Genomic DNA, 15,143 nt, shown 5'->3' on the forward strand with positions numbered 1-15,143 from the left:
AGGTCACGCTTGTTCGAGTCGCACACGTCAAGTCAAGATGAGTACAATATGGTGAATGTTGTTACCTGGGGATGCCCGGGGGAATACGTGCCGGCCGGGAGGGGATCTGAGGAGGTGCGCTGAAAGGATCCTGGTTGCTGTTGCCGAAGGCATTCATAGGCTGGCCTGGCCGAGAAGGAATGGGTGGTGCTCCAAATAGAGGGGTGGGGTTAAGAGGAGGCGGGCCTGGTGCTGATCCTCGCACTGCTGGGGGCCTGCTGGGGGGCGGGGCAGATGTAGCCGGTCTGCGCTGGGGGGTGGGGCTACAGATAAGAGGAATGTAGCGTTATAAACGTCCATGAGTTCAGAACACTGTATCCCACAACACACTCTGTTTAATTCACTTTCCAGTCTGATGAACGCTAAAAATTGAATTAAACTAATAAAAAAAAAACGCTACGGCACCCAAGGTGTCCAAGATGCGTATTCGCCAAAACACGTACTGCACATTATTCAAATTCAGATTTTATGATATATTATTGTCTTGCAATTTATTAGCCCACCTTCTCATGACAAAAAAAAACGAAATAAGTTGTTCATTGTACCAAAATACAAACAACAACGAAGATCTTGAATTGAATTCAAGTAAATATATCAAGGCAGTATTCTGTTTTGAAGATCATGTTCTGCATGATGCGGTCTCACCTCGTCTCAGGAACCCAGGTGTCGTTCACAGGCGGAGGCACGGGTGTGGACACGGTGCTGGTGCTTATGTCACCGATGAGGCTGAGGGCCTCTTTGATGGCGTGGTACATGCGCAGCATCTCTTCTCTGCGCTGGGCCTGGTCTGCAGACTCCTCCATCAGGCTGTTCTGATCTCCTGATGAGTACAGATACGCCAGCAGCTCGGAATGGATGAAGTCTTTAGCCTGAAAATGAAGACAACGCAAAATGAAACGTATGGCAAATTTGAATATAATACTCGGATGGCAAACCTAAGGGATTCAAGGACCAATTGACGTGAGCTTTCTTGTTTTGTTTTGCGAGATAAATCAATGAACTACAAAATCGACTGCTTGTCTGCAATGGTCTACTTACGTTGTTGATCATGAGATGCATGATAGTCTTGGGCATGAGGTCTCTGATGGTCTTGTTGACAATACCAATGTAGGAGTCCACCAGGTTACGGATGGTCTCTACCTGCCTCTCCAGCTGAGGGTCCATGGAGAAGCTGTCTGCTGGCGCAGCATCTTCAGGCTCCACCTACACGCACACACACCTCAGCTTTACTGTTACATATGAACATATAAAAATGTAACATTAACTTTGCATTTGCCTTATACTAGTGTGCAGCTGTGTGGTATTTGAAGTGTTTTCTTACATGTACTTGTCATGTGGCTTAGAGGTATTCTGGGCAGTTACTTAAAACCTCTTAACAAGCGGCGCTAATTTTGAACACTGTATTGATTGCAATTTACAAGTTCATAACATCAATCTTAAGTGTTTTAGCCTTCATATAACGCATATCTTTTGGTAGTTGATTGAATATTAATGCAAAGGTAATAAAAACTGCAGACACGCTAAAAACACCCTTCCGTCTGGCTCGCGGGCCTTGTAATGGGTGTAAAGAGTATTGAGCCATCATGTCACCTGCCAGACAAAAATCATACGTATACATAATGTGAACCACGTATTTTAATTTAGGATTTCTTAATGCCAAACTGCATGCAAGTTAATATTTAGATGTAGCGGTTTTGTCAAACTCACTAACCCAATGAGCAATACTAAAGTCCTATTAACAACCAGAAAGATATACTGTAGATATATAAATATATTAACGTCAACACCAAAAGACTACATGGATTACATGATATTTAAGATATATATATATTTATTTAATTTTATTATTACATTACTTTATATTTAAAATGTAATTTAATTGGTTTCTATAGGACTTTTCACAATTTTGCGTTGTTGCAGATTCACATTAAATAAGTGACGAAATATATAGAATACACGGTATTTTAAATATTTGCAATAACATCGAAGGTTGTACATTGATGATACTAACTGATAGTAATTGTGTGTTTTTTTTCTTGTATAAAAATTTTGTGGTATGTGACCGATACTAACTGTAAAAAATAATTGTACGATATAATCACTTCCTAAAGAGATCACAACTTCACAAGAAATTTCAAGAAACGTCTCTTAAAATGATTCCAAAAATGTTATTCCTCTTTACTGTTATTGTTATAGTTGTGGTATGAACTCCAGTGTTCTTATAAATTTAGAAAGATTTTAAGAACTCTTCTTTTATAGTTATTGTTCTTTATGTGGGCCTTAAAGGGACAGTTCACCCAAAAATGAAAAAAGTCATAATTTACTCACCCTCTTGTCATTTCAAACCTGTATGACTTTCTTTCTTCCGCAGAACACAAAAGAAGATATTTTGAAGAATGTTGGTAACCGAACAGCAGTGGCAGCCATTGACTTCTATTGTATGGACACAAAACCAATGCAAGTGAATGGCTGCCATCGCTGTTCGGTCAACAACATTTTGCAAAATATCTTCTTTTGTGTTCTGCGGAAGAAAGAAACTCATACAGGTTTGACACGACAAGAGGGTGAGGAAATGATGACAGAATTTTCATTTTGGGGTGAACTATCACTTTAATAGCAATCGCCTTCAAAAACATCACAGCTCAACAGCCAATCAAGTCAAGCTGAATAAAGGTCTTTTCTTAGATTGCCGTTTCATGTTGAAAAACCAGACGTGTGCACACAAACATTTGTACCTGATCTTTCTCAGGATAAACGCCCGCTCTGAGAAAAGAGGCTTTCCAGCTATCCATGTCCTCCTGCGCGTCACAGGCCAGGTCGATCTGACGCAAGTCCTTATACACGTTCCTGCAGAGGCGACCAAACACGCACATGAATCGACCGCACACTTACACAAACACGCAAACACGTACAGCCGCACACAGCCCTGACCTTTGCTCGGTGTTGAAGATAGCAAAAATGTGCTTAGTGGACATAAAGCCTTTCTCCACGTCTCTGAGCTTCAGGTTATCCAGAGGAAGCATGTATTTCTTCTCTTTTTCCTGTTGGAGAGACGGCGGAAAGACAGGAGTTACAAAATGGCCACAGTTGCACAAATCTTCATCAAAACCAGTAGTCGAACTTGCAGACTGAAATATTATCACCATTGCAGAATGGTAAAAACTATGCCGGACAATCGGGGGGAGGAGGGAGTTACTGGAGCATTAAATGAGGGAAAAAAATGTATTTTTGTCCAATATCAGGCCTTTATTTAAAGAAGGACCACCAGGTTGCCAAGTCAGAGAGGGGGATGTGAACCCATAAGAAGAAAGAGGAGAGGAGGAGTCTGATGGGCTGCCAACTGGTTCTGTTGAGTTGAGAAGAAACATCTGGAATCGTTTATGTCTGCGCTGCTATGGTCCCAACAGTTACATCACTCTTCCCTGCCCCCAACACACACACACACACACACACACACACACACAACCCCCTAGTAACCCAGTACGATTTCCTGCAAATTCCAAAGTCAGATCCCGGCTGGAACATTTCAGTGGGCTTGCCACGTCACATCGACTCTCTCGTCTCGTCCTTTCTTACTTGCATCTCGCTCGCTCGATCTTTGTACTTCTGTTCTTCGGGAACCATCGACGAAGACGCGGTTTTCGTAAAACAATGATAAAGTTCAAAAACTGCTAGCGTGTGACGTTTAGATGGTAAGAACAGATTTGATGGCCAGTATTTTTCTTGAAGAGGCCTGGAATATGTATTCCGTCAGCACGCATCAGTGAGCATGTGAGTATACTGAATGTTTGACAAACTTTTGAATCGGAACATTATCGATATATTAACACAAAAGTTCTTGTATTAGCTTTAATATATGTATCATAATCTCACACACATTTGTAAGTTGAATATGTGGGTCGCTACAGAAATGCTCTTCTTTGTTTGACTTTTTGCTTCAACGAGACGTTTTGTATGCATGTAAATGCGTAAACATTTCAACGTAAAAACGTACGATTTCGATTACGTGGAATTTTCCATTAAAGTGAAATTTACGCAACACATGTCCAGGTCATATTTCTTATGATAAAATGCATACGACTTTTTTCGTTAATCCCCAGGAAGCAGTTTATAAAAAATGTAGCTAACAATTAAATCAAAATGTAAATAAGTTCATGTCTCATTTTCTTTCTGCATTACATAGTTGAAATTTAATACGCATTTCTATTATAGTAACTGCAAATAGTAACGACGAAATAAATATATTTTGGTTGATTTCTTTAGATGAGTGAAATCTGACGTGGACAGGTTTGGTGAGATTCACCCTTTATCAGTGTACCCGTCTGAACTGTTTGCTATCCTCTACAGTCGTGTGCGGTCTCCAGGGCAGTGACCCGTGGTCCCACCAGCCTCTTGCCTCCCCCCCGCCTGCCCAGTGTTCAGACTACCTGTTCATCATGCTGCAGCTGAACAGTAGTCCGCACATTGGTTAGGCTGGGCTGGGACACACACACCTGCGCTTTGAGCAAACCGGACTGCACGTATCAACAGACGGATCAAGAAAGACGGTGCTTCAAAGCTACATTTCTAAATAATATAAACCCAAGGCCCATCAGAGCAGAATCCAACGCACACATGGGTTCAAGCCCGACTTCAGTGGCGTCAGCTTTGAGGGTGGGGGATGAGAAAGGGAAATGAAGAACAGATGCATCTTACCTCTTCATCCTTGTACCAGGACAGAGATTCAGCCGTAAGGACGAACCAATAGTCCTTGGAGCCTCCCTTCATGATGCTGATGTTGAGGGTTAGCCAACCTTTACGGATCACCTGTGGGAGGGTGGAGGTGGGGAGGAGGAGGGAGCAGGGCATGCCACAGGGGTGGGGAAACATTTATTAGAGCCACGTTCATATATTCAATAGTCTTGTGTCTTCAAACCCTGAAATCAAAAGCCCTACGACTTACCTGCTGCGGAAATATTTTGTGGTATCTTTTGATATTTTGCTAATGCTTACAGCTAAGAGATGCAAGTTAACTTGCATACTAAAACAGTCTTGAAATACAGCGACAATAAAAGACAATAAAAAGGAACAATTTTCTCGTGCTTGTCTTTTTTTCTCTCTACACGAGTTCTTTCTAAATGACAGGGTTATGTGTCAGCAGATGCCATCCAGAACGACTGGCCTGCTGGAGGAACAGAGGTCGGCGGTGGTATGTTAGGGTCAACTCGGTGAGTAAAAGCTAGACTGCATGCTGCTTAACAAAACAGAGCGGCGTTAGTGATGTTAAACTGAGAAAGACGCTCAGGTGTTACGAAGGACGAGGAAAGTATTGAATAGTGAAAGGAGAAGCAGGTAAGGTGGTATCATGAAGATACAAGGAAGTACAGACACTAGGGATGTAAAAAAGTTAGTTGTTTAAATAGGGAGGGGAGGTAGAGATAACGCTAGTAATGGGAACGCAATGTTGTTTAAAAGGGTCTCTGAAATATGAAGGATTGTGGGTACACGCTTCCTAAAGTCAACATGAGATCAAAAGTAAGAAATGAATTTAGAACGTAAAATAAATGTAGGTTCGGAGTCCCTGTACTTCTACAACCGCACGGCTTCATTTAGGTAACGCTCACCCTACGGTCTTTCGGACTGAATAGTTTTGTCGTAACATTATGAAAGTCAAATGGGCTGCGAATACAGTTTGACTTAAATAAACACGCATCCTGACACCGCCTCATTACTTAGTTTTACCACGCGGCATCAATGAACCTCTCGCATTAACCAAGGAAATATTGTACCACAAACATATTTCGATAGCGTCCCCTTTCTCCGTTTCCCTTTACTTTTTTTCCGTAAAGCTGGCGTCAAACTTCGAGAGAAGGGGGAAGAGTTAGTGTGAGAGGGCCAAGAGAAACAACACAGGCAGAAAGCAGCGCCAGACAGACTATATAGACCCGTTTGCCTTGATGGGGAAATGCCATCGACTCTCTTAAGCCTTGAAAACCGTCTCTGAGAGGCGGCAAACTGAATACGCGAGGGGAAAGAGACAGAAGGTGGATGAGATGAGGATAGCTCGATGAGTAGGAGGTTTCTGCTGCGAGTTACCACAACTAAGAGAGGGGAAAGTGCTCTGTGTTTTCATTAGACAAAAACCCAGCAAATATCTGCGGTCAGAGTTTGGCTTGAGTTCTGAATTCTCCAACGCGGATCCGATTTCACTTTGCCGCCCACAGCTGAATGAAACAAGAGCTTGACCCTATTTTCTGTTCTCTCTCGTTTTTCCTTGAACCGCTTTCTCTCTGAATTATACGAAGCTTGTTATAACGTACATGCAAAAACATAATTATTAACATATACATGAAAGGGTTGGAAAAGTATGATCAGCTTTTATGAGCATTTATGAGAAATTTGGTGATAGATGTGATTTTTAAGTAAGGATTAGAGGATGCCCACGGAGACGATTCATGAATAGCCCAAAAGGAATTCCCCTATTCATGAAACCCCAAAAAGAGATTTCTATGAGGTTGAACGGCTCATTTTGTGAATTAAAGTGATTAGCAAAAGGGACTCGATACTGCCACGGTCTGGCCAGTACTGACACAGCAAGAAGAAAAAATATATATAAAAGGGCCAGTACCCATTAGACTAGGGTTGGGCGATATACACATAAACACTGTGAATATTGTTGCCATGGGTTTATTTTTGGTTGTTTGTGTGGTTAAACAAATGTAATGATTTGCGAGTATGAGGGAGTTAAGACTAACATAAAAGCACCACTGATTTAAACTTGGTAGCAACAAAAACTCATCTCTGTGAATATATGAAGAGTTTGGTTCCAAAATGAGATAACTCAAATGTTCAAAAATCATGTTTTTTTTTTATTGTGGATTCCAATTAATATCAATCAAACTGCAGTTTGTTTGTTTGGGTTTAGCCAAAATAACTAAAAAAATACAGCTAACTAATACAATAAAACACAATAAAGACATGATAACAATAAAAAACATGATTTAAAAAGAAAAATCTCATTTTGGAACCAAACTCTTCATATATTATAATTATAATTTTTAACATTATAATTTTATACATTATAGTTAAATAATTTTATATTTGTGTGAAGCTTAATACTTTTATTACACAAACTGTTCAACAGTTAGAGTCACTTTACTTAATTTTGGGGTCACTTTAATAAAGACCTTCTGATCCAAAGATTCATGCTTACATTTATTGTAGACAAAAAAATGAAGAGACCATTCCAAATGTTAATTTAATCAGCATTTCTAGATGTATTGTGGCCATTCCAGTCCAGTGTATCTCAACGAAATCAAACCTCGGGAGTGACAAAGTCCTCCAACAGCAATGTGAAAGACTGATGACAAGACACACGAAAACTGAGATAAAAATCAAGGTAAAAAAACTAGATTTTTTTATTTGGGAGAAATATTGTTAGTAGTTCACAGAATGAAACAGAAATGATCAATACCTAAACACGTACCTATAAATAATGAATTTAGAATAGCTGAAAATAACTGTGAAATGGTCTCTTGATCTTTTCACAACTGTATCCGCTTGCGTCAAAAGAAAAAAAAAAGTTTTTTATATGGATGACCAAATAATGAAGAAAAAACATCAAATAAAAGCCTAATAAAGATTTTAAAGTATTTTTGATTCATTTTAAACTTTTTTTAGTCACAACATAACACAACACAAAGTTTTATGACTTCGCAATTATTCTAAAATTTTGAGGACAAATTTGAATAGTGAATGACGACATGTACATGTATATATTTAGGAGATGCTTTTATCCAAAGCGACTGGAGAAAGCATTTAAGTGACCCTTCAAACTTCAAAACAGCAGTGTACAGTATCATGGTGCATAAAATATTGTTAAAAGCCTAAAATGTATTATTTTGGTTTTATACCGCCCAGCCCCATCTCAAACAGACTAAAAAAAAAAACGGTGAATCTTACACCACATCAAGAAAAACCAAACACAAACCACATGTAAAACTGTTGGGGTAGAGTTTGGTTCCCCAATCTGATTGGATGTTTTCTTGGCCCCACCCACCCACCATGATGACAGAGAGGCTGATTCTCCACAAGGCAAACTCTGCTCACCCAGCCCGAGCCTCCAGAACTCACATCCAGACGCAGGACAACCAAGGCCTTCGCTTCTCTCGCATACACAAACACTTTTCTCATAACAAAACCTAACATGCATACCACGATACATCGAATTACGATATAAAGGGTGCACTGTGACATTTGCTCAAAACACATTGTTAGTAGGGTTCTCTCAATTACGAGAATTACCGAACGTTAGGTGACGCCACGAATTACAGTGGACATTTGACGGAGGATTCCAGTGCGGTTACCGATTACTTGTAACCGTAAGTTATTGTTTATTTGTTCCAGTTTTCCTCCAGACTATACCTTCTCTGCTTCACCTTCTCTCAGGCCACAGAGCTGCAGAGCAAAAGACAAATAATCAGCTTTACAGCGCTGGATGAAGTTTAAAGAGCCCCGCCCCCACCCCGCCCCCGCTGCTCAACGTGAGTTCTGATTGGTGGCCTCAGTTCTCCTGACTGGATGAGCGCTGGTGACCTCTAACTGGGCGTGGCACGATGTTTGGGGTACTTACCAGTATTTCACCCTGCAGTGACAAGGGGGTTGAGAAAAGGAGACAAGCAAAGCAAGAAAAGAAGAACAGTCCAGGACGAGGGATTAGAAAGGGGAAGATTTAAAGGGACAGGGGTGTGATGAGTGAGTCATCAGAAAAGAGTCAGAGAGAGACAAAAGTTGAAGTGTAGACAAGGATGAAAACGGACAAAGAGTGAGAAGACGACAGACAGAAAGAGAGTCAGAGAGAGGGAGAGAGAGAGCAACAAAGTTACATGCTATTAGATTTTCTGACTGTACCACAAATCAGATTTTAATAACAAGCTGCATCATTGTCACAGTTGGATCCATGCACATTCTGAATTACACTCAAAAAAATGGTTGTGTTAAATTAAGGCAAGACAAACAAAATAATGCATTGATTATTCATTCTGTTGTTGTTGTTGAGGAATCATGCGTGAAAGCAGTTTCTCAAAGGCAGGGGAGGAAATAGCTCTCTGACTAAACGTCGCGTTTTAATATCACAGCATGCTTCCAAATTACACATTGGCTTGACACCTTTTTTATACGCGAGGAAAATCTTTGGGACTTCAGCCGGACTGTTATTCCTCACTGCTGGGCAACATTTATTTATACTGTATAAAACAGTTACACAACCATACAACCGCGTCCTAACCAGGTGTGACAACAATATTTCGGCAAGAAGAAACTGAAAGTGGTCATAACAGTAAAAATGCTGCAGAACACAGCCATCGGATCATATCTGATGTTGTAAAGTTACTTACGAAACTTGAGTAACTTACAATAATATTGTTTCTCAGAAAAAAATGAAAATGTTTGTGTTGCTAAACTTATTTAAAACACTGGAAACTTGAAAATACAAATGTCTTTACATTTCCTGTGCCCCACAAACTTTATTGTGATTGTTAGATGCACCGATACTTAATTTCTCCACCGATACCGATAGCAGATTCCTCAAAGTGATATCTGCAGATGCCGATTCTGAAGATTAAATTAATATTTCTTAACATACCGAATGTTATTAATTCATATAATGACTAGTAATATTGAACATCAAACTGGTGATGTTTCTTAACATTTTCTATATACAGAGCACAAATTCATAAAATTTTCCTGTCCTCTTTTGATCGACCCTGATCATCGACCATGTTTTTAAACTATCGGCTGATAGCGTGAAAAATAGCTTTTATCTACCGGTTATCTTCCGATATATTGGTGCATCTCTAGTTAAAAAGAGAATTACAAATTGTACTTCTTCGGGCCTTTGCTACAACGTAGATAATATAATTAGGTGGGGCAGGATTTTGGACCAATGAGATTTCACGGTGGGCGGGACTACCCAACACAACGCTTTGGAAAAACATGATGACCCAACACGATCTCACAGGAATTCGTAAATATTTCACGAGGTGGCTAATTCATTTGAATTCGTACGATCTTATTTGTACGTTTTAGTATGAGGGGCTTCAGTTGCTTTTTTCTAATAATCATATATTTTCACGTTGAGTTTAGGGGTGGGGTTAGGGGAGGGGCTTCAGTTGCCTTTTTCTAATAATCATATATTTTCATGTTGAGTTTAGGGGTGGGCTTTTTTCTAATAATTGTACACTCACATAGTAAAACATTCATACGAAATAGCCACCTTTAAAATAGTTACGAATTCCCTATCAGGTCAGGTTGGATGACCCAATGCCCGTTACAAATAAGAATCACCTGCCACTTCATGGAGTCTATCCTGGTTAGGACACAGTGTAAAAGGATGCGCTTCATCATGTGAATAAGTAATAAAGACATTGGGGAAAATATACAGATTAGTTTTCCATCAGAGGGAGTGGAGAGAAAGGGTTCAGGATAAGCCCTCTTGTGTTCAGGGGTAACAGTAATAAGGGGGTGATGTGGGGACAAAAAGAAAGACATCAGTGAGGATTCAAAAGTGTGAGAAAGCAAAGAAATGAGTACCTGGTTGGGAACGGCCCTCTTCTTGCTGACAGTGTTCCTCTGCTGGGCACTGCAGGTGGGGACAAACACAGACAAACATCGATCAGGCAATGATTGAACGATGCAGTTTGTATTGTCAGAATAGAACAAAAGTAAAGCTGACTGTGTAAACCTCCTCTGGATTGCTCTCTGGATGGGAGCAACCATGTCTTTGAGACATGAGGAGGGGTTAGAGAAAGAAAAGGAGGTCTGATTAACATGGGTGGGTGGTTGAGGGGGCGCTAGCGCACCTGTTGTTGCCATACCCCGGTGGGGTACCATCATCCATCCGTTTGAAGTCAAGACTGAAAGTGACGGGACGAGATCGGTTAACAGAGGTTTCCTATCAACCGGTATAATCACGCACAGCATGCGCATGAGGTCACACGCAGATCGAGTGGGGTCAACACAGGCCTGATTCTCTATGTACTACAGGCAGCTCTAACTTTAAGAACCGAGCATGCAAACAACGCACATGCCATCAATCCTCGGTCGTACACTAGCCGTCAGAGAAGACAAAGACATGCACTAGTGCACTTGTTGTCTAATGCTTTACCCATAATGCACTTGCTGGAAACTGAACAATGTAGTCTGTTTCACTGAAACACAATGCATTACAATACACAGGAGACACAGTTCTCCAAGTGTGACTTTCACAGATGTTTAAACATGCTACATTTCTTTATATGAAGTTAATTTCTGAGATGGATATATAGATGTGTCGTAATAATCTAACTTGTCGACTACGTCAATAATTAAAAAAAAAATTTAAATGCATTTTTATGGTTTAGGTAGAACTCAGTTTAGCGCACGGAGAGCACGATTATGTATTACGGATTCATAAATGCATGACTGAAATGCGATTGTTTGAACTTTGTACTCCAAAGTGTTCTGTGGAAGTTGTTATGCTGCAAGATCTTCAAAGAAAAAACTACAAAGTGGGTATACCAAAGTAGCAAAAATCTGCATTTATGTCCTTAGCATGACCGCAAAGTAGAAAATTATAGGCATCAAGAAATTTGTTAGCCTTTAGCTTTTCTAGTAGATTACTGAGTTATATAGTTCCTATAAAATATATAAAGATGTCTGGACACTGTAATTTAAAGGGATAGTTCGCACCCCCCAAAAAAATGTTGTCAGTTTTTACTCACCCAGATGACGTTCTACATGTTTCAAGACCTCACAGTGTATTCAGAACACAAATAAAGACATTTTTGATAACATCCGAGAGGTTTCCAGGCTTCCTCATGGACATAATGGTAATAATTTCTGTCAAGGTCCAGAAAAGTACTAAAGACATCGTTAAAAGCTTGTGATTGCTTTTTGCGACGTACATTTTCCCTGTGTTCTTTTATATGTACATGTAAACGGCAGACGGAAGAGTGAATTAATGCTGAATAATGTTTTTGCATTTAGCGCGGGAATAGAATATATGATTCATATCTGTTTAGCTTATTAGGCCATGAAGTGACCAGGCGTACAAAGGCCCTGTTTGTCCTTTGTTTATGTAGGCTACACAATTATGTGAAAGAGAACGTGAACGCACTTTGAAATGACCGCGCTCTGATGGCAAACTATTACGCAAGACATCTGTAAACGCCAACCCCACAACACACTTTGTTGAGTCTCAACCACATGTACGGAGGTATGTTTAATAGCTTTACTGCGAGTTAAAACATGTTTAAAAACGTAAAGTTTAAACACAAAGCAAAAATGTGTATTTTTAGGCTTTGTAATTGTACAAGGTATAAGCTAAACTAAAATAACGTTATGAACCGGTATTAAACCATTTTTGGAACGAAATATTTCAGAAGAAACACAAAAACAGACACGTTAAAATACTGATTCTGCTCGGAGTGGAACGAATGAATTTTTTTTCCGTTTGTAAGCCCTGGTTAGCACTGGTCAGCAAACTTTACCCTACTGTTAAGTAGGGCTGGGTATCGATTCTGATGTTCCGATTCGATTCCGATTCACAAGCTCTCGATTCGAGTCAATGATTATAGATTTAATACAAATCCTATAGATATTTCTAAAAAAAATCATCAAATATCACATTACAATGGTGAATTAAAGAATGAAATGAAGAGCCACAAACCTGTATATTAAACTTTAAACACACTTGTGTATATTGAAACAGATTTTTTTTGCCCAGCCCTACTGTTAAGTGTTAGATTATTAGAGTACTATTAATAGTACTTTGAATATAAATGTCTAAATATAAACTTGTGAAACTTCTGTTGAGTTTCATCAACGTCGTATTGAGAAAATCTGCAATAGTACTGTGTATTATAATACCATGTATTCGGTGTTGTCTTTTTTCATAATTACATCTATTTATTACAGTAACTACTGGCTAATTGTGTAAAGCTGCTTTGCAACAATGCAAAATAGTGAAAAGCATTATATAAATAAAACTGAATTGAATCGAGCAAGATTAAATGTCTTCTGCAGGACAACCATTAAAATAAAAGGAGAAGACATCTGGATGATCCATGTTGTAAATATCTGTCACTTTCTGGCACCATGTAGGCTGTGTTAGATAGTTACACCAGTATATATCATCTCAGTTTATTTATGCAATGTTTGTTGCTTCACATGTTGGTCAGACTTTTAGTAAAACAGAAGTAATGCTGACAGTTGAGACACATCACCCAAATACTCCCTGTAAACACTGTAAGCTGGTTACGGTTTGGAGGGGAGGTCATGCTTTTGAATAAAAGCGAACAAGAGTTGATGCACTGCGTGTTACACGTACTTTGCGAATCCAATGAAGTCCTCATGGTTGGTGTTGATGTAAGACAGCTCGACGTCGATCAGCAGAAGAACCTGGGGAATGAAGTTATGTCACTAAATGAGCAAATTCCCCCCCAAAAAGTTCAACAAGTTGGTCTCGCACCTGGTCCTTGGTCTTGCCTTCTCTCTCTCTGACGTAAGTAGTGACAATCCTCTCTGTCTCTTCTCGCAGTCTGGGGAAAGAGCCCAGCTGTGGAGAAAAACACCACACAGATGCAGCAACGACATGTACACGCGACCACAGTCGCACACGTGAATGCACGCACGCAGACATTCAAGACGAGAACACAGAGCTAACCGCAATCGACATATTTCACATGCTGACGTGGGTGAGGACGAGTTTTTAGCTAAGCTACCATGCACAAGAAATCAGAGCATGCGCTCATATGCACAGACACAGAGAACCAGCAATTTTAAGAGAGTTGTGCGGGAAGCAAAGAATCACTCTCAGCCAGGAATAAATAGAGATCAAGTGCTAAACAAAAGTCAAATATGTTGTGTTTTGTGCAGATAACCTCCGAAACACAAGGTCGAAGTCACAACACGGGTATTCCGGAGCTGAGAGTGATGCAGGGAAAGGATTAAAGCAATGCAAAGAATGAGTAAATGGAAAAAAATGAATTTGTGAAGGCAGTTCCTTTTATAACCACAAGAGGGCAGATGAACAAATCTTTGTTGCTATGACAACTGCAGCAGCCGTTTATTTGTCAGGCCCGAGCTGGGGATGAAAGGTTGGCTAACTGATGCTCTAACAAAGAGCCTGAGAAGGCGAGGGTGGGTATTAAAAATGTCGGATATCTGGAAACGGATTTAACTTGAAAACTGGATTTTTTCAAGCAATCTCTGGGATTCACAGAGGCTATGAAATTGGTTTATTGTAGGACAGTACACATGAGTGTGACACGAACACGTTCCAAATACATGATGGGTGTGGCAGAGGAGAGACTGAGGCTGATTTCATACGGATGAAGCTGATTGGGCGAGTGGGCTGCAGCGTGTGGAAAAGAGGGAGGCGTTGCGATATACGCTCCGCCTCCTCGCGACTCCCGGTTACCTTGTTGGAACACTTCCTGACGAGGGTGGTGAGTTCGGACACCACCAGGTCCACACATTTCAGGCTGGGCTCTTTCAGTTTGCGGATCTGTTTTTTCACAATAGTCTCAAAAGCAAGGTCAGGGGTGAACAACCCCGTTCTGAAGGGCGGCAGATTTGCGGGAGTTCGAGTGTGTTAAAAGGGGACAGAAAAGAGAAAGGAAAAAGGAGAAGAATAAAAAGAGAGAACCGTTTTAGTTGATTAATCATTGCTTATTTATGAACAGATACAAAATGAGGTCCAAAAGGGGCAGCCGCGGGTTTTAAAACAAGCTCTTGAATGATGCATCATCGCACAATGATGAACATAGCCTAAAAGCCTGGTTACACAAAGTCCAAAACAAAGAGGAGGAACAGCTTTGTACATGTTTTTCACGCCGAGTCCGTTAAACAGAAGAGAGCCTTTAAATAAATGATAAATGACATGAATCATATTTTTGATTGTTAGTTTAGGTTTAGTTTATGTTTCTTGAACATTTACATTTTCAATTGATGCAGACGTCATCATAAGTTTTTCATTGGTGAAATCGTTCAGGAAGAAGAATCTCCATAGAAACTTAAGACTTGGTGTAAACTGGCCTAAAAACCCCCACTTAGTTCCCTCGAGGACCCGAGGCTCGTCCCTTTTA

The 15,143-nt window shown here is 40.2% G+C and overlaps 1 protein-coding gene across 5 annotated transcripts in view; it reads right to left on the reverse strand.

Moving 5' to 3' along the window:
- The window catches only part of dnm2a (dynamin 2a), a 36,702-nt gene that overhangs the window by 2,320 nt on the left and 19,239 nt on the right, over nucleotides 1-15,143 (reverse strand). For 2 of the 5 annotated variants that reach the window (XM_057347162.1, XM_057347160.1), the window contains exons 11-19: nucleotides 13,526-13,612; nucleotides 13,385-13,455; nucleotides 10,609-10,657; nucleotides 4,735-4,845; nucleotides 2,971-3,080; nucleotides 2,775-2,886; nucleotides 1,078-1,242; nucleotides 685-908; nucleotides 66-302 (exon numbers count right to left, since the gene is read on the reverse strand). In XM_057347162.1, coding sequence (XP_057203145.1) covers nucleotides 66-302; nucleotides 685-908; nucleotides 1,078-1,242; nucleotides 2,775-2,886; nucleotides 2,971-3,080; nucleotides 4,735-4,845; nucleotides 10,609-10,657; nucleotides 13,385-13,455; nucleotides 13,526-13,612 — 1,166 coding nt within the window. Of the gene's footprint in view, nucleotides 1-65; nucleotides 303-684; nucleotides 909-1,077; nucleotides 1,243-2,774; nucleotides 2,887-2,970; nucleotides 3,081-4,734; nucleotides 4,846-8,650; nucleotides 8,663-10,608; nucleotides 10,658-13,384; nucleotides 13,456-13,525; nucleotides 13,613-14,476; nucleotides 14,616-15,143 lie in introns of all 5 variants that reach the window. The other 3 variants (XM_057347159.1, XM_057347161.1, XM_057347158.1) reach the window with 3 other exon arrangements.

This window comes from Triplophysa rosa, linkage group LG11, assembly GCF_024868665.1.
Source record: "Triplophysa rosa linkage group LG11, Trosa_1v2, whole genome shotgun sequence".
NCBI lineage: Eukaryota > Metazoa > Chordata > Actinopteri > Cypriniformes > Nemacheilidae > Triplophysa > Triplophysa rosa.